Source organism: Crocuta crocuta, unplaced genomic scaffold (genome assembly GCF_008692635.1).
Source record: "Crocuta crocuta isolate KB4526 unplaced genomic scaffold, BGI_CrCroc_1.0 scaffold162, whole genome shotgun sequence".
NCBI classification, from domain to species: domain Eukaryota; kingdom Metazoa; phylum Chordata; class Mammalia; order Carnivora; family Hyaenidae; genus Crocuta; species Crocuta crocuta.
Genome location: NW_027529433.1, coordinates 6,958,161 through 6,974,091, shown reverse-complemented (window position 1 = coordinate 6,974,091; position 15,931 = coordinate 6,958,161). Strand labels below are relative to the sequence as shown.

General features: G+C 39.8%; 1 protein-coding gene across 1 annotated transcript in view; it reads left to right on the top strand.

The window, feature by feature from the left end:
- Positions 1 to 84: 84 nt before the first annotated feature.
- Positions 85 to 15,931, top strand: part of ANKDD1B (ankyrin repeat and death domain containing 1B) — a 59,760-nt gene continuing 43,913 nt past the window's right edge. Inside the window, exons 1-3 of the mRNA XM_077759842.1 lie at positions 85 to 198; positions 8,963 to 9,091; positions 11,950 to 12,048. Of these exons, the coding sequence (XP_077615968.1) occupies positions 85 to 198; positions 8,963 to 9,091; positions 11,950 to 12,048 (342 nt within the window). The remainder of the gene's footprint in view (positions 199 to 8,962; positions 9,092 to 11,949; positions 12,049 to 15,931) is intronic.

Genomic DNA, 15,931 nt, shown 5'->3' with positions numbered 1-15,931 from the left:
AGTTCCGGGACGCGGGCTGCAAACGGGGCGGTGGCGGCGCCTGGTGGGCGGCGGGCGGCTGCGGCGCCTCAGGACGCCGCGGGGATGCGCGCCCACCCTCCGCCACCGCAGCCCCTGGGGGCTCGTTGGCCGCTCGGCAATCCCCCCACCCAAGTTTTGGCTCCGACTTTTGTTCCACGTGAAGCCTCGACTGTGGTTGTAAGGAAAGAGCTGCTCTTTCCATTTAAGGAAGAGGGTTCATTTATTTGTTTTGAAAGAAATGATTACGCCTAGTGCAAATACGGAAAGAGCTTTATATGCTGTCATCTTCTATATCCTGACTCATGCAGTGATTTATTGTGTGGCCTTAAGTCACTTAATCTTTCTGTGCTTAGGTTTTGAAAGCATGGGATGGGTCTTCTGTGCCTTGAGAATAAACATAAGCATCAACGGAGGCACATTGCTGAAGAGTGTTCAAAAGTTGAGAATGATTTCCAGGCTGTTACTAAGAACATTACTAAGCGACTAAGAGCACCAGTTCCTTAGTAATGTCTGTTTAGTTCGTCCATCTGTCCATCCATTCATTCTAGAAATATTTTCACGAGCTTTTCTGCGTACGAGACATATTTTAGATGAGTATGAAGCGGGAGCGTGACAGCCCACCTTCTGGTTTTGGTGCAAGGTTTGATAGACAATAAAACTAATAAGGGAATAAGAAGTGGTTTAAAAGCAGTGATAATTGCTGCGGCGGCCACATAGCCTAACCCCATTTTAGAAGCTTTTCTCCTGTGTTTCCTTCTAAAAGTTTTATAGTTTCATGATGTACGTTTTAAATCTATGATCTGTCTTGAGTTAATTTTTGTGTAAGGAATGAAGTTTCACATCAGGGGTTATGGTTGGTTGGTTGTTTTTTTCATTTTGAAAGTCCAGTTGTTCAAGTACCATTTGTTGAAATGGTTATCCTTTCATCATTGTCGAAGACTTTAAACGTTTGTCAAAAATCAGTTGGCTATGTTTGTGAGAGTTTATTTCTTGACCCTGTATTTTATTCCATCCATCTCTGTGTTTCTCTGCCAATACCATGCTGTATTGATTATGGTACACTCATAAGAAGTATTCTGACTCCTCCAACTTTATTCTTCTTTTTCCAGGCTGTTTTGGTTATTCTAGTTCTTTTTCCTGACCATATAGATTTTAGAATCAGCTTGTCTGGAGCTACAAAATATCCTTTTGGCATTTGATTGAATTGCATTAAATCTATCAATCAATTTCAGATAATTGACATCTTTACTGTAGTAAGTCTTCCAATCCATGATATCTTATATCTTTTCATTTATTTAGGAATTTTTAAATTTCTTTCATCAGTTTTTTGTATTTTGGGGGGGGTTATTACAGAGACTGTAGACCTTTTGTTGGATTTATACTTAAGTATTTTGATTTTTAATCATTTTAATTATAATTTTTAAAATCTATTGGTATTCTTTTAAATTATGGTTCCATTTGTTTATGCCAGTATATAGAAATATGATTGATTTTTATGTGTTGACCTTGAATCCTACAACTTTGCTAAACTCACTTATTAGTTCTAGAGCTGCTTTGTACATTCCTTTGGATTTTATATGCAGATAATAAAATTGTTTGCAACTAGACTAGAGACATTTTGATTTCTTGCCAATCTGTATGCCTTTTAATTTACTTTTACTGCTCTATTGTACTAGCTAGCACTTCCAGCACTGTGTTTAAAAGAGTTAGACTGACATTTCTGTTTGTTCCTGGGCAAAGAAAGCATTACATTTTTATGATTAAGTAGGATGTTAGCTGTCAGTTTCTTTGTAAATGCTATGTATCAGGTGGAAGAAGTTCCCTTCTATTCCCACTTTGCTGAGAGGATTTTTTGGGTTTTGTTTATAATCATAAATGGATGATGAGTTTTTTAAAATGCTTTTTCTGCATCAATCGATCATATAATTTTTCTTCTTTAGACTACCTGTATGGTAGATAACATTGCTTGATTTTCAAATAATGAAACAGTCTTGCATTCTCAGGATAAACCTTACTTGGTGTGTTGAAGTTTTTATGTATCACTGGATTCGATTTGACCATGCTGGTTCAGGGAGTTTTACATCTATGTTGAGGAGGGACATTGGCTTGTAGTTTCCTATTCTCATAATGTCTTTGGTTGAAGAGTCAAGAAATTGGTGATCTCATAAGATGACTTGGGAAGTTTTTCCTCTTCCTGTGTCAGGTTATCTGTATAATCTTTAAGGAATTAGGATTTTGAGAAATTATTTCATTTCATCTAAGTTATTGAATTTATATGAATGGAATTGTTCATAATATTCCCTTATCATTCCTTTAATGTCTATGGGAACTGTAATGCTCTGCTCTCTTTCATTCCTTACATTGGTAATTTGTGTGTTCTCTCTTTCTCTCTTTTTGGTCAGTCTTGCTAGAGGTGTATTGATTTTCTTGATGTATTCAAAGAAGCAGCTTTTGTTTTCATTGATTTTCTCTATCTTTTCTCAATTTCACTGATTATTAATTTTACCTTTGCTATTTTTCTTCTGTCTGCTTGACTTAGGTGTTTTTTGCTTTGAAGTTTTTACTTCCTTAAGGTAGAAACTTAAGAGACCTTATTTTCTAATAATTTAATGCTATGAATTTCCCTCTTAGCACTGCTTTAGTTGCATCCCATACATTTTGGTATATTTTATTTTTATTTTAATTCAGTTCAAAATATTTTCTAATTTTTCCAGGGTTTTCCTCTTTAATATGTGGTTTATGTGTATGTATGAGAAGTTGGAAGTTTTGATAATACTGGGCATACTATCCCTCTTGGTAATATTGTTCTAGAGGTGGATGGTGGCTTTCCAATCCTCTCATCCATCCATCTAGCAAATATTTATTGAACACCTACTAGCACTAGACACTGGAGTTATTTCAGCTTCATCATGGATATTGTATTCTGGTGAAGGAAACAGATTCTGAGAAAGTAAACAAATGTAATATAATGTAGAGTAGTATCAAGTGGCATGAAGAAAAAATGAAGTAGGGCACAGGGGCAGAGAATGACAAGAGAAACGGGTTTGGATGGTCAGACATGATTTTTCGGAATTTTTTTTTAAGGGATCCAGTTTATGTTATTGTGAAACCTGAGCTAAGAGCCATTGATTTAATGGATTAAGAAGAATCTTGTATGGTGCTTCCAATTTGTCTTAGAAGTTGGCTCAAAATTATTTTTTCTTATAGATGTGTGTGGGAGAAAAGGAACAAGATATTTAACTTCAGGGGCAGAATAGAATGTATGTGTCATATTTCAGGACACCATAAGGTCTTGATTTGCCCTGCGATGTACCCAGGAGGGAAAAGACCAGGAACTAGAACACTTCCATTGATTAATACATAGGGGCAAGGAGCTAGGGTCAGGGGTGTGTGGGAACAAGAACAGAGTTGAGAAAAGTCTGGTCTAAGTGACAGAATACATTAGCCAAAGTATCTGACAGAGTGGGCAGTTGGTTGTTGTTGTTGTTTTTAATTTTTTTTTTAAATTTATTTGTTAGAGAGAGAGAGAGAGAGTATGAACAAAGGAGGGTCAGAGAGAGACGGAGATACAAAATCTGAAGCAGTCTCCAAGCTCCGAGCTAGCTGTCAGCACAGAGCCCGATGCAGGGCTCGAACCCACGAACCGTGAGATCATGACCTGAGCCAAAGTGGGACGCTTAACCGACTGAGCCACCCAGGTGTGCCCAGAGTGTGCAGTTTGAATCTCCTCTTTAGTAGAACACTTTCATGCTGACACCCTGGACCTCTGCAGTGATTGAAAGTTTGGTGTTTGGATTCTAACTGCCGGGAATAGTTCTATCACTTATTGTCTTTAAGATATGAGCAAGTGGTTTAACTTTTCTAAGCCTCATTTTCCTCATCTGGAAGAAGTGATAATGTCTACCTCATCAGGTTCTTAATTTCGTAAAAACCCCACAGTGCTCCAACATTTAGAGATCAAGCAGAGGACGAAGAACTAGTAAAAGAGACTGAAAAGTAGGAGGTAGTCTATCAGAGGCATGGAGAAGAATGTTATAAAGAGAGCATGGCCCTCAGTCAAATCTGTCAAGAGTTTAATGCACACAAAGAAAGGCGATGACTAGCTTGGGGCAAGATGGAGTGACCGTGATCAGTGCAGGTTCAGTGAAGTGATGGGAATGAGAACTGATTAGCATGGAGGTGAGATGAAACTGAGGTAAGGAAGAAGAGACAGCAATTATAGAACAGGTAAGAATTTGGGGCGGGGAGCAGTGGGAGATTAAGAAATGGAGTGGCAGCTGGAAAGGATGTGAAGCTAAGAGAATGTATTTTTCATTGGAGGTATTATAGCATCTCTGTATATTTTGAGGGGAATGGTCCACTGGAGAATGCAGAGGAGAATAGGATAGTTTCTGCAGGATTGATATGTGAAATAATTGAAAAGACGAGAAGGGTGGGATCCAGAGCCCAAGTGGAGCAGTTGGCCTTGGGTAGCCACAGGGATGCTTCATTGATTGTAAGAGTAGTAAACGCAGAGAGTGTGGGTGTAAAAGTAGGTAGGTAGGTTGGGAGACTCAAGGGTGAGAAAATATGGGAATTATTATCCAACTGCTTATGTTTTCTCTATGCAATATTATTAACTGAGAGTTAGATACTGGTGATCATGATTACTAAAGTAGGCAAATTAGTAGATTAAAGCATTTGAAAAGAAAGAAAAGGTCATGGAATTGAAGAATAGAATGCTAGGGAAATGACATAGGATTGCTGTGATGAGATCCTATATGAGATTAATGGGTAGGAATTTAGGAGTATGTTATTTATGTGTAGGATGTTAACATGTATAGTCAGTATAGACCAATTTTTTCTTAAAAGTTTTTTAACATTTGTTTATTTTTGAGAGAGAGACAGAGTGCGAGCAGGGGATGGGAAGAGAGAAATGGAGACACAGAATCAGAAGCAGGTTCCAGGCTCTGAGCTCATGAACCATGAGGTCATGACCTGAGCTGAAGTCGGATGCTTAACTGTCTGAGCTACCCAGGTGCCCCAGCATAGACCAATTTTTTCTGCAGCAAAAAATAATCTCTAAGTCTGAGTGACTGAATATAATAAAGATCTACTACTTCTTGCTCAGATGACATGTCCAACAGGAGGGTCTCTGCTCTTAATAGTTTCTCAGGAACCTATGTGTCAAGAACTATAAAGAGGCCATGATTTTACTCTACTTGCAAGCTAACAAGTTAGCCTACTACAGCATCATGGATGCTAGCAGAAGATGCTTCTGGATCAGACAGAGGATTTTAGTGCTCACAGTACGAGCAGTAGCCAGAGTATCAGTGTTTGTGTCAGTTCTCCAAGCCCCGGTTCCACAAGGAGATGCAAAGCACCATGGGTTGTGTTCCAGAAGAATCCTGCACTTATGGAACCCAAATCTTTTCTAATGGGCAGGAAGCATGCTGTACTTACTCTCTCTCTGTCCTTTAAGGCAAGCCATAAGCAATCCAGCCCCATGCTCCAGAGAAGCATTTTGATCTATCTTTTCTGATGCAGTTCACTGTGCATACATCTTGGAAAAGATGGTCTAGAACAAAAGCTGTCAGTGCTTCTGCTTAGATGTAGAGAAACATAAGAGACCCATGGAGAATTGTCTCCCAGTACCAAAGTGACTGAGGCACTGCTATCTTGTAACCCCTTGTATCAGTTTCCCAGGGATGCTGTAACAAAGTACCACAGGTGGGGTGGCTTAAACAGTAAGAATTTGTCTCAGTTTTTGGGCCTAAAAATCCTAGATCAAGGTGTCAGCAGACTTAGTTTCCTCTGAGGCCTCTCTCTTTAGCTTGTGGATGCCCATCTCCTCCCTCTGTCTCCACATGGTCTTTCCTGTGTCATGTCAGTATCCAAATTTCCTCTCTTATAAGCACACCAGTCATACTGAATGACCTCATTTTAATTAACTCTAATGACTCTGTCAGCAGGGGTGCCTGAGTGGCTCAATTGGTTAAGTGTCCAACTCTTGATTTCAGCTCAGGTCATGATCTCACGGTTCTTGGGATCAAGCCCTGCGTCTGGCTGTGTGCTGACAGCGGAGGACCTGCTTGGGATTCTCTCTGCCCCCTCCCTTGCTCATCCTTTCTCACTCTCTCTCTCTCTCTCTCAAAATAAATAAATAAACATTAAAGAAAAAAAGGATCCTATCACCAAATATAATCACATTTTCAGGTACTGGGTGTTAGAACTTCAATATATAAGTTTTGAGGAAATACAATTCAGCTACAACACTGCAGCATTTAAACACATGGCTTTCAGGGTAGATAAAACGGTAAGAGAGCACTTGGAGGGTGACACAGGAGCTTTTCACTGACCCAGCCCCACGTAACCTACTGTCCCTTCTTCTTTCAATCCCGTGGGCAGACCTCACCTTAACTGCACCCAGGCCAGGCTGTGTACTTATCCGTGTGTTCAGATAGGAGAACCCTGTACTGATGAGCACTAGCCATGCAGCACGGTGGTGTGTTTCTCTCCAGTACTATTCAGCTGCTCGGGTGTAGAAATGGAACAGGTAGCAGTTGAATTTAATCTCAGAATTAGGATTCTGCCAGCTAGTCTGATGAGAAAAGAGAGTGGCAAGAGACATGAAGGTGTTTGTATAGAAGTGATTTCAGTGATGGACTAAACTGAGTAAGAAGCAGATTAAGGACATAAGCGATGAAAAATATGAAACGCTGGTGAGAACAGTGGATTGGAGGACTTGATGAGGTTTTAGAATCTGGGGACTGGGCGAAGTAGAGCAGGTGAGTTGGATGGATGAGGTGGTGGTCAGCCAGTGGGATTCTTGAAGATGTCAGAGGTAATGTGCTTTTTGATGATGTCAAGAGTATGACCCTGAAAATGGGTGACTGAGATCACGTGGAGGGAAAAAATTATTGTATGTGAAAGACTCAGGGAAGTAGGAGACCAGGGTATCGGATTTGTCATCCATGTGGATGTTGAAATCACTTAGAGTGGTGACAACAGGAAGAGTAGAAAGGAAGAGGGGGATCCAGGTGATAGAAAGAATGAATGTACATTTCTCCCATGAAGATGCTCCTAGTCTTTGACAAATTTGGTAGCATTCTAAAGAGTCTTTGGCAGGGGCTTCTGGAGGGCTCAGTCAGCTGATCATCTGACTTTGGCTCGGGTCATGATCTCGAGATTCATGAGTTTGAGTCCTGCGTCATGCTCTGTGCTGACAGCTCAGAGCCTGGAGCTGTTGTGCCCTAATCGCGAGTCCCAGAGACGTCCAAGGAGCCAGCACCGATGCAAATACAAAAGGGTCTTTATTACAAGCTCGAGCAGGGGCTCACCAGCCTACCGGTGTCATGGCAGCAAGGTGAAGCCCCGAACAATAGCGAGCAGGGCTTTTATGGGGTAAGGGACGGTGGTGTTACAGTGCACACGTTGTACATATAGCATCATCACATAAGCGCCAATTACAATTGTCCAGCACCCATGGTAACAGCTTTGACCATTCAGTATCTGTGAGGTGTTCATTACTTTTGGTGCGACCCAATCATAACTTTTGAGAATCCTTTGAAAATGACCAATTATGAGGTGAGTTCAAAGGGCCCATGTGGGGTTCAGGCGAGCGGTGAGAAATTGGCTAGTTTGTATCTGCAGTTCCCAGCCTTGACTCAGACCATAGGAATGTTTTTTGATTAGCTGATCTGAGGGCGGTCCGAGGATGGCTTTAGCCTTGAACAGTCTGAGGCTTTTCCTGGAACTGGGACTGGGGCTACGTGCCGCCCGAGGTTGCTCTTAATGGAGGCCTTAATTTTTTGCTCTTCAGAGCCTTCCAGATTCTGTGTGTGTGTGTCTCTCTCTCTGCCCCTCTCCCACTTGTTCTCTGTCTCTCTCTCTCAAAAATAAATAAATATTAAAATTTAAAAAAAATTTTTGTCACATCTATTGTTGTGTTTGTTGTTATTAGCATTATTATTATTGTTATGAAACTACTTGGCAACACATCCACAAAATCTCCTCTAGAGGTCTTTTTTTTAGACATTGTCTGTTGCTGATTTCAGGTCATTCTAATTCTCACTTTACCCCCCAGTATTGGGGTTGTCCCATGAGAACCCTCCAGTTCGCCTACATTTTTAAAAAACTAGGGTGACTGGGTGGCTCAGTCGATTGAGCGTCTGACTTCGTCTCAAGTCATGATCTCGTGGTTTTAAGTTTGAGCCCCACATAGGGCTCACTGCCCTCAGTGCATAGCCCGCTTTGGATCCTCTGTCCCCTTCTCTCTAACCCTCCCCACTTGTTCTCTCTCTCTCTCTCAAAAATAAATGTTAAAAAAAAGAAACAATGAGAGAGCATAAAAAATAACTTAATAAATATTGAAATCTCCCCTAGGCTACTTAATAAAACCTGCCACCTGTATGTGTATTATGTGTATGATATGTAAGGTTTATAGTAGGTGTGAATCACTTTTTATCTCTTTTGATATAAATGAAAACAAAACACGTTTGTCCCTTTTACCCTTAGTGTACACTTATGTGATGTGCTGCGTTTTGAGGATTTGTTTCTGCTGGCCTGGTAAGTGCACAGGCTTCTGCAGACAACAATTTTATCTCTGTAAGCTCGTCTGGAGCATTTGGGCTCCTGCCTGTCTCATTTTATACAAACATTTTATTAAAAAACAAAACAAAACAGAAAGTCTGTGGCCACACCCCGACCTCCTAGAGGCAGACACTGCATTGCCGACTTCAGGGTGGTCCTTGGGAATGATGTTTTGTTTGGGACAAGGAAATATTTTTAAGGGTGTGAAAATACTTGTGAACACAAAGTGGAATCTTGGTAATACAGCTTTGCAAAATATTGATAAAAAGTTCCCATGTCTAGAACAGCAAAATGTGAAAGGCTCAAGGCTGTTTTTAAAGTTACCAGTTGAGGGTTTTTTTTTTTCTTCATCCCCCTTACTTTCCTTCAGTCATGCTTTGCTTGCTTGCTTTCAGTACTGCCAAATGAGAGAAGCTTTCAGAATGCTGCGAAAAGCAATAATTTGGATCTTATGGAGAAGCTGTTTGAAAAGAAGGTTAACATTAATGCTGTGAACGATGTGAGTATAAGTCACAGATGTGACAAGTGACTGCTCTAACGGTGGCTTGGATTTACACAGTCCAATTTAAATAATAGTAAAAATTGAAAGGATTGTGGTGGATGATGTGAGAGGCAGCTCCTTCGTTGGTAATTCCAGAATGTTTAAGCTAAAGATGGGATCAAGCCACGGGATAGGTTCTGAGGGTTTTAACTTATCTTATCAGAGAGAAAATATACGGAGCCTTTGTGTGCTGTACAAAATGTGTGGGTGGGCAGTAAAGTCAGTTGTCAGGGTTATGGGCCTGGACTTGGTCCTGGATTGTAGCCTGTGCATCACTGGCCTCACACATTCTGGAAAGGCAGAACATCTTTTGCTACACAGTTCATCACTGGTTTCTCTCCAGTGATGTCCTTTGTTGTTCAGTCCTGCAAATTTAAAATCCAAGGGAGAGCATGGGTGTGTATTTTATTGCTTTAGAAATACAGCGCATTTGCATGTTAGGCCCTGGAGCCTTTTCTAAAACCTGGCTCTTAATTGTTCTTCAAGTGCTTGGGTTTAGGAGAGAAGTCCACTGCCAGAAATACAGGATTCCCTACTGCTTGGTTTTGTAGAGATTTCCTGACAGCTTTTCAAGGCAAGCTTTATCAAAGTGGGGGCTGTGTTAATTGCTTAGCACAGTTTGTCCAAGTGGTTCAAGGGGATTGCAGAGATGGATTTAATGCTAAATGAAGTATAAGTTTTAGGGCCCCTACGCATACAGACCCCTTCCAAGGTACTGGAGGGGGAGTCTAGCTCTAGCAATATCATGGTTATATGTTTCTTTTAAATCTGAAAAAGTAAGAAACTTTAACTGCCATCAATGCAGCTCTGACTGGTTTTAGAAAGGGCTCCCTAAAGAGTGTAGAGTTTAGGTTCCACAAAGCCTGAATCTATCCCAGGAAGTGAAGTCATAAGAATTGAAGTCATGCATCATATGCAGTGGAAGGATGTTTACCAGTTGTGCATGTGTGTATGTGAGAGGTATATATTTGTGTCCATATGGAAGTTCATATGTCTATGTGTATATTGTGTGCATGTGTACGTCTGATGTGTTATGGTTGTATTTAGTATTTATTGTCCATAGACATCCTAGAAAGAGTAGAATGATAGCAAAGTTTTGCAGCATAGCAATTTTAGGAACCAAACAAAAGCAAAAACAAAAACAAAAGGAAAGAATCAGGAAGGAAGCAAGGGAAGGGAGTGAAAAAAGAAGAAGCAAGGGCGTTTGAAAGTAATATCTACATAAATTGTTGAAAAAGAAAAGCAATAAGCATTTTCCAAGCAGCAAGGAGTAGATTCTCTAATGTACCTTTATAATAATTAAGAAAAATTTTCACATATAACTTCCTGATATTTTAAATATTTATAAATATTTTTATAATAAAGTATTTAGAGAGATTTAATGCTAAATGAAGCATCATTTAGGGCACAGTGTAGGGCACTTTAACCTACAGTCAGCAAAGCAAATTATCATGAACTCCTGATAAATTGGATTATACTATTTTTTAAAAAAATTTTTTAAGGTTTTATTTATTTCTAGGAGAGAGAGACAGTGTGCGCAGGGGAGGGGCAGCGAGAGAGGGAGTCACAGACTCTGAAACAGGCTCCATGCTCTGGGCTGGCAGTCAGCACAGAGCCCAACGCGGGGCTTGAACCCACGAACCGTGAGATCATGACCTAAGCGAAAGTCGGACGCTTAACCGACTAAGCCACCCAGACGCCCCTGGATTATACTATTTTTTAAAGTTTATTTATTTTGAGAGTGAGAGAGTGTATACATGCACATGGGCACAATTAGGGAAGGTGCAGAGAGAGAATGAGAGAGAGACTCCCGAGCATGCTCTGCACTGTCAGCACTGAGCCTGATGCAAGGCTCAGTCTCACAAATTGCAAGATCCTGACCTTAGCCAAAACCGAGAGTCTGACACTTAACCAACGGAGCCACCCAGGTGCCCCATGTTATACTTTCTAATGACATCTCTTTTAGTCCAGTTTACAGCAAATTGTTGACATGGTTACTTGTAGAGTTGCTTAACATCTGTGGTGACAGAGATGAAAAAATATATGTAAGTGGTTTTATTGAATTATCTTGGATGCTGTTTTGGCTTGACATACTAGAACACAGCTCTAGATTGCAGACAATGTCACGATAACTCATGTTTTGGCAAACTTAGTTTACCATCAGTTTAGCTACCAAAGATATCAGATATTTAATTTTTGCAATAAATTATTTATTTGAAACAAAGGAGTATATCCATGCACAGGCACCTTCTTTGGTGAAAAAACAGTGTCTAGAATTCAACCTTTTATTTCTTTTATTCTGAAGCAGTTTATTTGTTTCTGTAAAATTTACAGTTCAAAAAATTTCACAAAAAAGACCATATACGGATTGAACATCTATGAAAATTTTTGTTTTGCGTCATCAATATATTCTAACCACAAAAAAAATACTGTTATTAATAATTGCATATGGGGAAAATATGACTTTTGCTTTTTAAAAAAAATGTTTATTATCTTTCAGAGTGGAGAAGGGGCACAGAGAGATTGGGCAGAGGATCTGAAGCAGGCTCTGTGCTGATAACAGAAAGCCTGATGTGGGTCTCGAACTCACAAACTATGAGATCATTACCTCAATTCTTGTTCAACTAACTGAGCCACTCAGGCCCCCCACAACTTTTACTTTTTTGTTGAAATCCATTATATTGTTACAATCAATGATGAGTTATGCGATGCAAATATAAACATAAGATAGAAAATTATGGCTTTTTAGGAAACAGGAATCATAAAGAGGACAAATAACAATTAGATGACTGAAAACACAAATTATGTTTCCTCAGATGAACCGCACAGCCCTGCATTTTGCGGTGGGGGCGAATCATTTATCGGCGGTGGATTTCTTGCTTAATCACAAGGCCAGAGTGGATGTTGCTGATAAGGTAAGTTTATCTTCCTTTGGTAGAATGGATTGGCATGACCAGTGTATGGGGAAAATATGGTCACTTCAGTCATCTTTTTTTCTCATATACCAGAATATTTCCAAATGTAGTTTTCACCTTGGGACATTCTCTTTGGAGAATATTCACATCATATATTCTTTGTGTTTGGTAACTAAATTGTTTAGCCATTACTTATAGGACTTAGGTTTTTACATATTTTCCCATATTGACTTTATGGCCAGTGATATTCATTTTTAAGTATAAGGTAATTTGACCAGAATATAATTTGGGATGTGGAAGACAGAAGCTAACTAGCTTCAGAGACATTAAATCTTGACTGTGCTCTGTGAACTCCAATAAGCAAAGCTTATTAAATAGATACTATATGCTAGGCACCCACCAGTCTTAGGACTTTGATATTTAGTGCCTCAAACCTTGTGAGAAAAGTGTTATTGTAATACAGTTTTCATATGAAGAGCTTAAGACACAGAGAGGTTAAATATCTTGCCCAAAGAATTACATCTAAGAAGGTGGAGAGGCAGGATTTGAACCTGGTTTACTTGGTTCCAAAGACCATGCTATTAGCCAGAAATAAGCTTAACTATTTGTCTGTCTAGATATCAAAACCCACCCTGGGAATTTTCTACCTACTTTTCCCAACTTCACTTAATACTTTACCATGGCACCAGGAAAACCACCTGGGCTGGATATACCTATCATCACGTTTATTATCTCCAGTTGAAGAGAAAGATGATAGCCTTGGTTTTTAGAATCCAGTGGATCACAGTTCTTGGTTGTTAATCAAATGCACTGTGGTTCTTTGACTGTTGAGAATGTTTTCACAGGGCCATTCATTTTCTATCTGGATTGACTCATTGGAGGGTAAACTCAGCACTTAGTTTACCTTTATTCTCACGGGGCCTGGGTTTAATATGTGCTTGGTAAATCTTTGGAAGATGAATGAATGAAGTCACATCATCTTGTTGGTTTTGTTGGCATAGACATGGTCTAGACTTGATAGTGATAAAAGTTTCTCTTTGTTTTACCAGTGGGGCACATCCTTCTCTGTTTTATTAGTCTGATGTTGATGGGCAAGCTGATTGATATGTAACAGAATCAGAATGAAGAAGTACCCCTTATTAAAAATTGGCATTGAAAGCACTCCAATTGTGTGAGGGTAATAAGTTGCATTATGGTTATGGTACTTAAGGAATGTGTTGTGTTGGGTCTGGAATTGGTTATTTTGCAGTGTTAGTTAATCTGCAAAAGATGATTTGGTAATAAACCAGATTGCCAAGCATCTATTTTTATTTAGACATTGAAACCTCGATACAGTGAATTTTTATTTTAATTTTTAAATTGACTATACAATTAACTTTCTTTTTGGTGTACAGTTCTATGAATTTTAATACATGTAATCACTACTATAATCAACATACAGAGCAGTTGCATCACCCATAAAATGTCCTCATGCTGCCTCTTTGTACCCAAACTCTCCCTTACCCTGGCAACCACTGATCTCTTCTCCATCTCTATAATTTTGCCTTTTTGAGAATTTCATATAAATTATATCATTTAGTATATAACATTCTGACACTGGCTTCTTTCACTCAGCAAAATCTTTCTGAGGTTCATTCGTGTTGTGTGTATCAATAGTTCCTCCTTTTTTGACTCTAGATGCTGCGAGGATATGGAGAAATNAGGGCACTTGTTGGGATGAGCACTGGGTGTTATATGGAAACCAACTTGACAATAAACTAAGAAAAAAAAATGGTTCCTCCTTTTTTATTGCTGACTACTATTCCAGTATACAGATGTATCACAATTTGTTCGTGCCTTCACCCATTGAAGAAGCTGTTACCAGTTTTTGACTATTGCAAATAAAGCTGCTCTCGCTTTCATGAAGATGGCGCCAAAGGCAAAGAAGGAAGCCCCTGCCCCTCCCAAAGCTGCAGCCTTTTGAAAACCAAAAAAGTGATGCGGAAAGACTTCCACAGTCACACACAAAAAAGAATTTCCGCATGCCACCTACCTTCTGATGGCCTAAGACACTGCATCTCCGAAGGCCACACAAATATCCTTGAAAGACCGCCCCAGGAACAACAAGCTTAACTACTGTGCCATCATCTAGTTCCCCTGAGTACTGAGGCAGCCATGAAGGAAATAGAAGACAACACACTTGTGTTCATTGTGGATTCAAGGCCAACAAGCACCAGATCAAACAGGCTGTGAAGAAGCTCTACCACATTGACATGACCAAGATCAACACCCTGATCAGGCCCAATAGAGAGAAGAAAGCATATGTTCCACTGGCTTTTGACTATGATGCTTTAGATGTTGCCAACAAAATTGGAATCATCTAAATTGAGTCCATCTGTCTGAATCTAAATATAAATTTTTTTCACAAACAACACCAAAACAAAGTTGCTATCAACATTCATGTGCAGGTTTTATGTAGGCTAACGTTTTCAGTCCTCCAGTATAAATCTCCAGGAGTGAGATTACTGGGTCATATTCATATAGTAAGCCGTATACAAGAAGCTGCCAGACTGTTTTTTATTGTCTGTGCCTTTTATTCCTACCAGCAACATAGCAGAATTCCATTTGTTCCACATCCTCGTCAGCACTTGGCAGTTTCATTTTTTCCTTAATGTTAGACTTTCTTTTTTTATGTTTATTTGTATTTGAGGGAGAGAGAGACAAAGCATGTGGGGAAAGGACAGAGAGAGAGGGAGAGAGAGAATCCCAAGCAGGCTTTGCACTGTCAGCACAGAGCTCAATGCAGGGCTCCAACTAAAGATCAAGACCTGAGCCAAAATCAAGAGTCAGACACTTAACCAACTTGAGCCACCCAGGTGCCCCTCCTTAATGTTAGCCTTTCTAATAAATATGTATTGGCATCACATTGTGGTTTTAGTTTTAATTTGCATTTGGCAAATTTGTATTGACATCACATTGTGGTTTCAATGGCTAACGATAGTGAGCATCTTTCTTGTGTTATTTACCGTGCATATTTTCTTTTGTTATGTGTCTATTCAAGTCATTTGAATATATTGTTAAAATTGGGTTGTTTGCTTTCTTACTGTTCAGTTTTGAGGGTTCTTTATATATTCTGGTACAAGTCCTTTGTTAGATACGTGATGTGCAAATATTTTCCCACACTTTTCACAGAGCAAAGGTTTTTAATTTCGATGAAGTACAATTTACCAATATTTGAAAAATGACTAAGAATGACTTGCCTAACTTAAGGTCATGAAGATTTTCTCATATTTTTCTTCCAAAATTTTTATAGCTGTGTGTTTTACATTTAGATCTGTTGTCCATTTTAGGGCGGCTGGCTGGCTTTGTTGGTCGACTCTTGAGCTCAGGGTTGTGAGTTCAAGCTCCACACTGGGTGGAGAGATTACTTAAAAATAAAATCTTTAAAAAAAGATGTTTTTTTTAATGGAGGACCCATTTCTTCACCATTTGACACCAGTGTCACTTCAGTTTTCATACTTTTGCAGAGCTGTTTGGACCTGTACCACGTATGTACCATCCAGGGCCCAGTCTGAGACCTGGGCAGTGGTCTGCCCCATAGTTCACCATTCCAGGCCTTTGGCATGCTGCGTAGGGTCAGGTCCATGTACAGGCCAGGGTGAGGCCAGACACACAACTTGATGGGCCCACTTTCTTGAGCTTCTACCTCTTCAGAATCATCATCCCAACTTGTCCCAGCTCCAGGGCCCCTCGTCCCCTTTCCCTGGTGTCCTCCCAGCTCTGTTGTGTGTGCTTCCCACAATCAGGTCTGCCTTTGGTATGAAGGGAGGAAGACAAACAACATGGTTTCACACCCTACCTGCTCTTCTGACCACAGTTTCTTGGTCAGTGTTAAGTGCTTTCC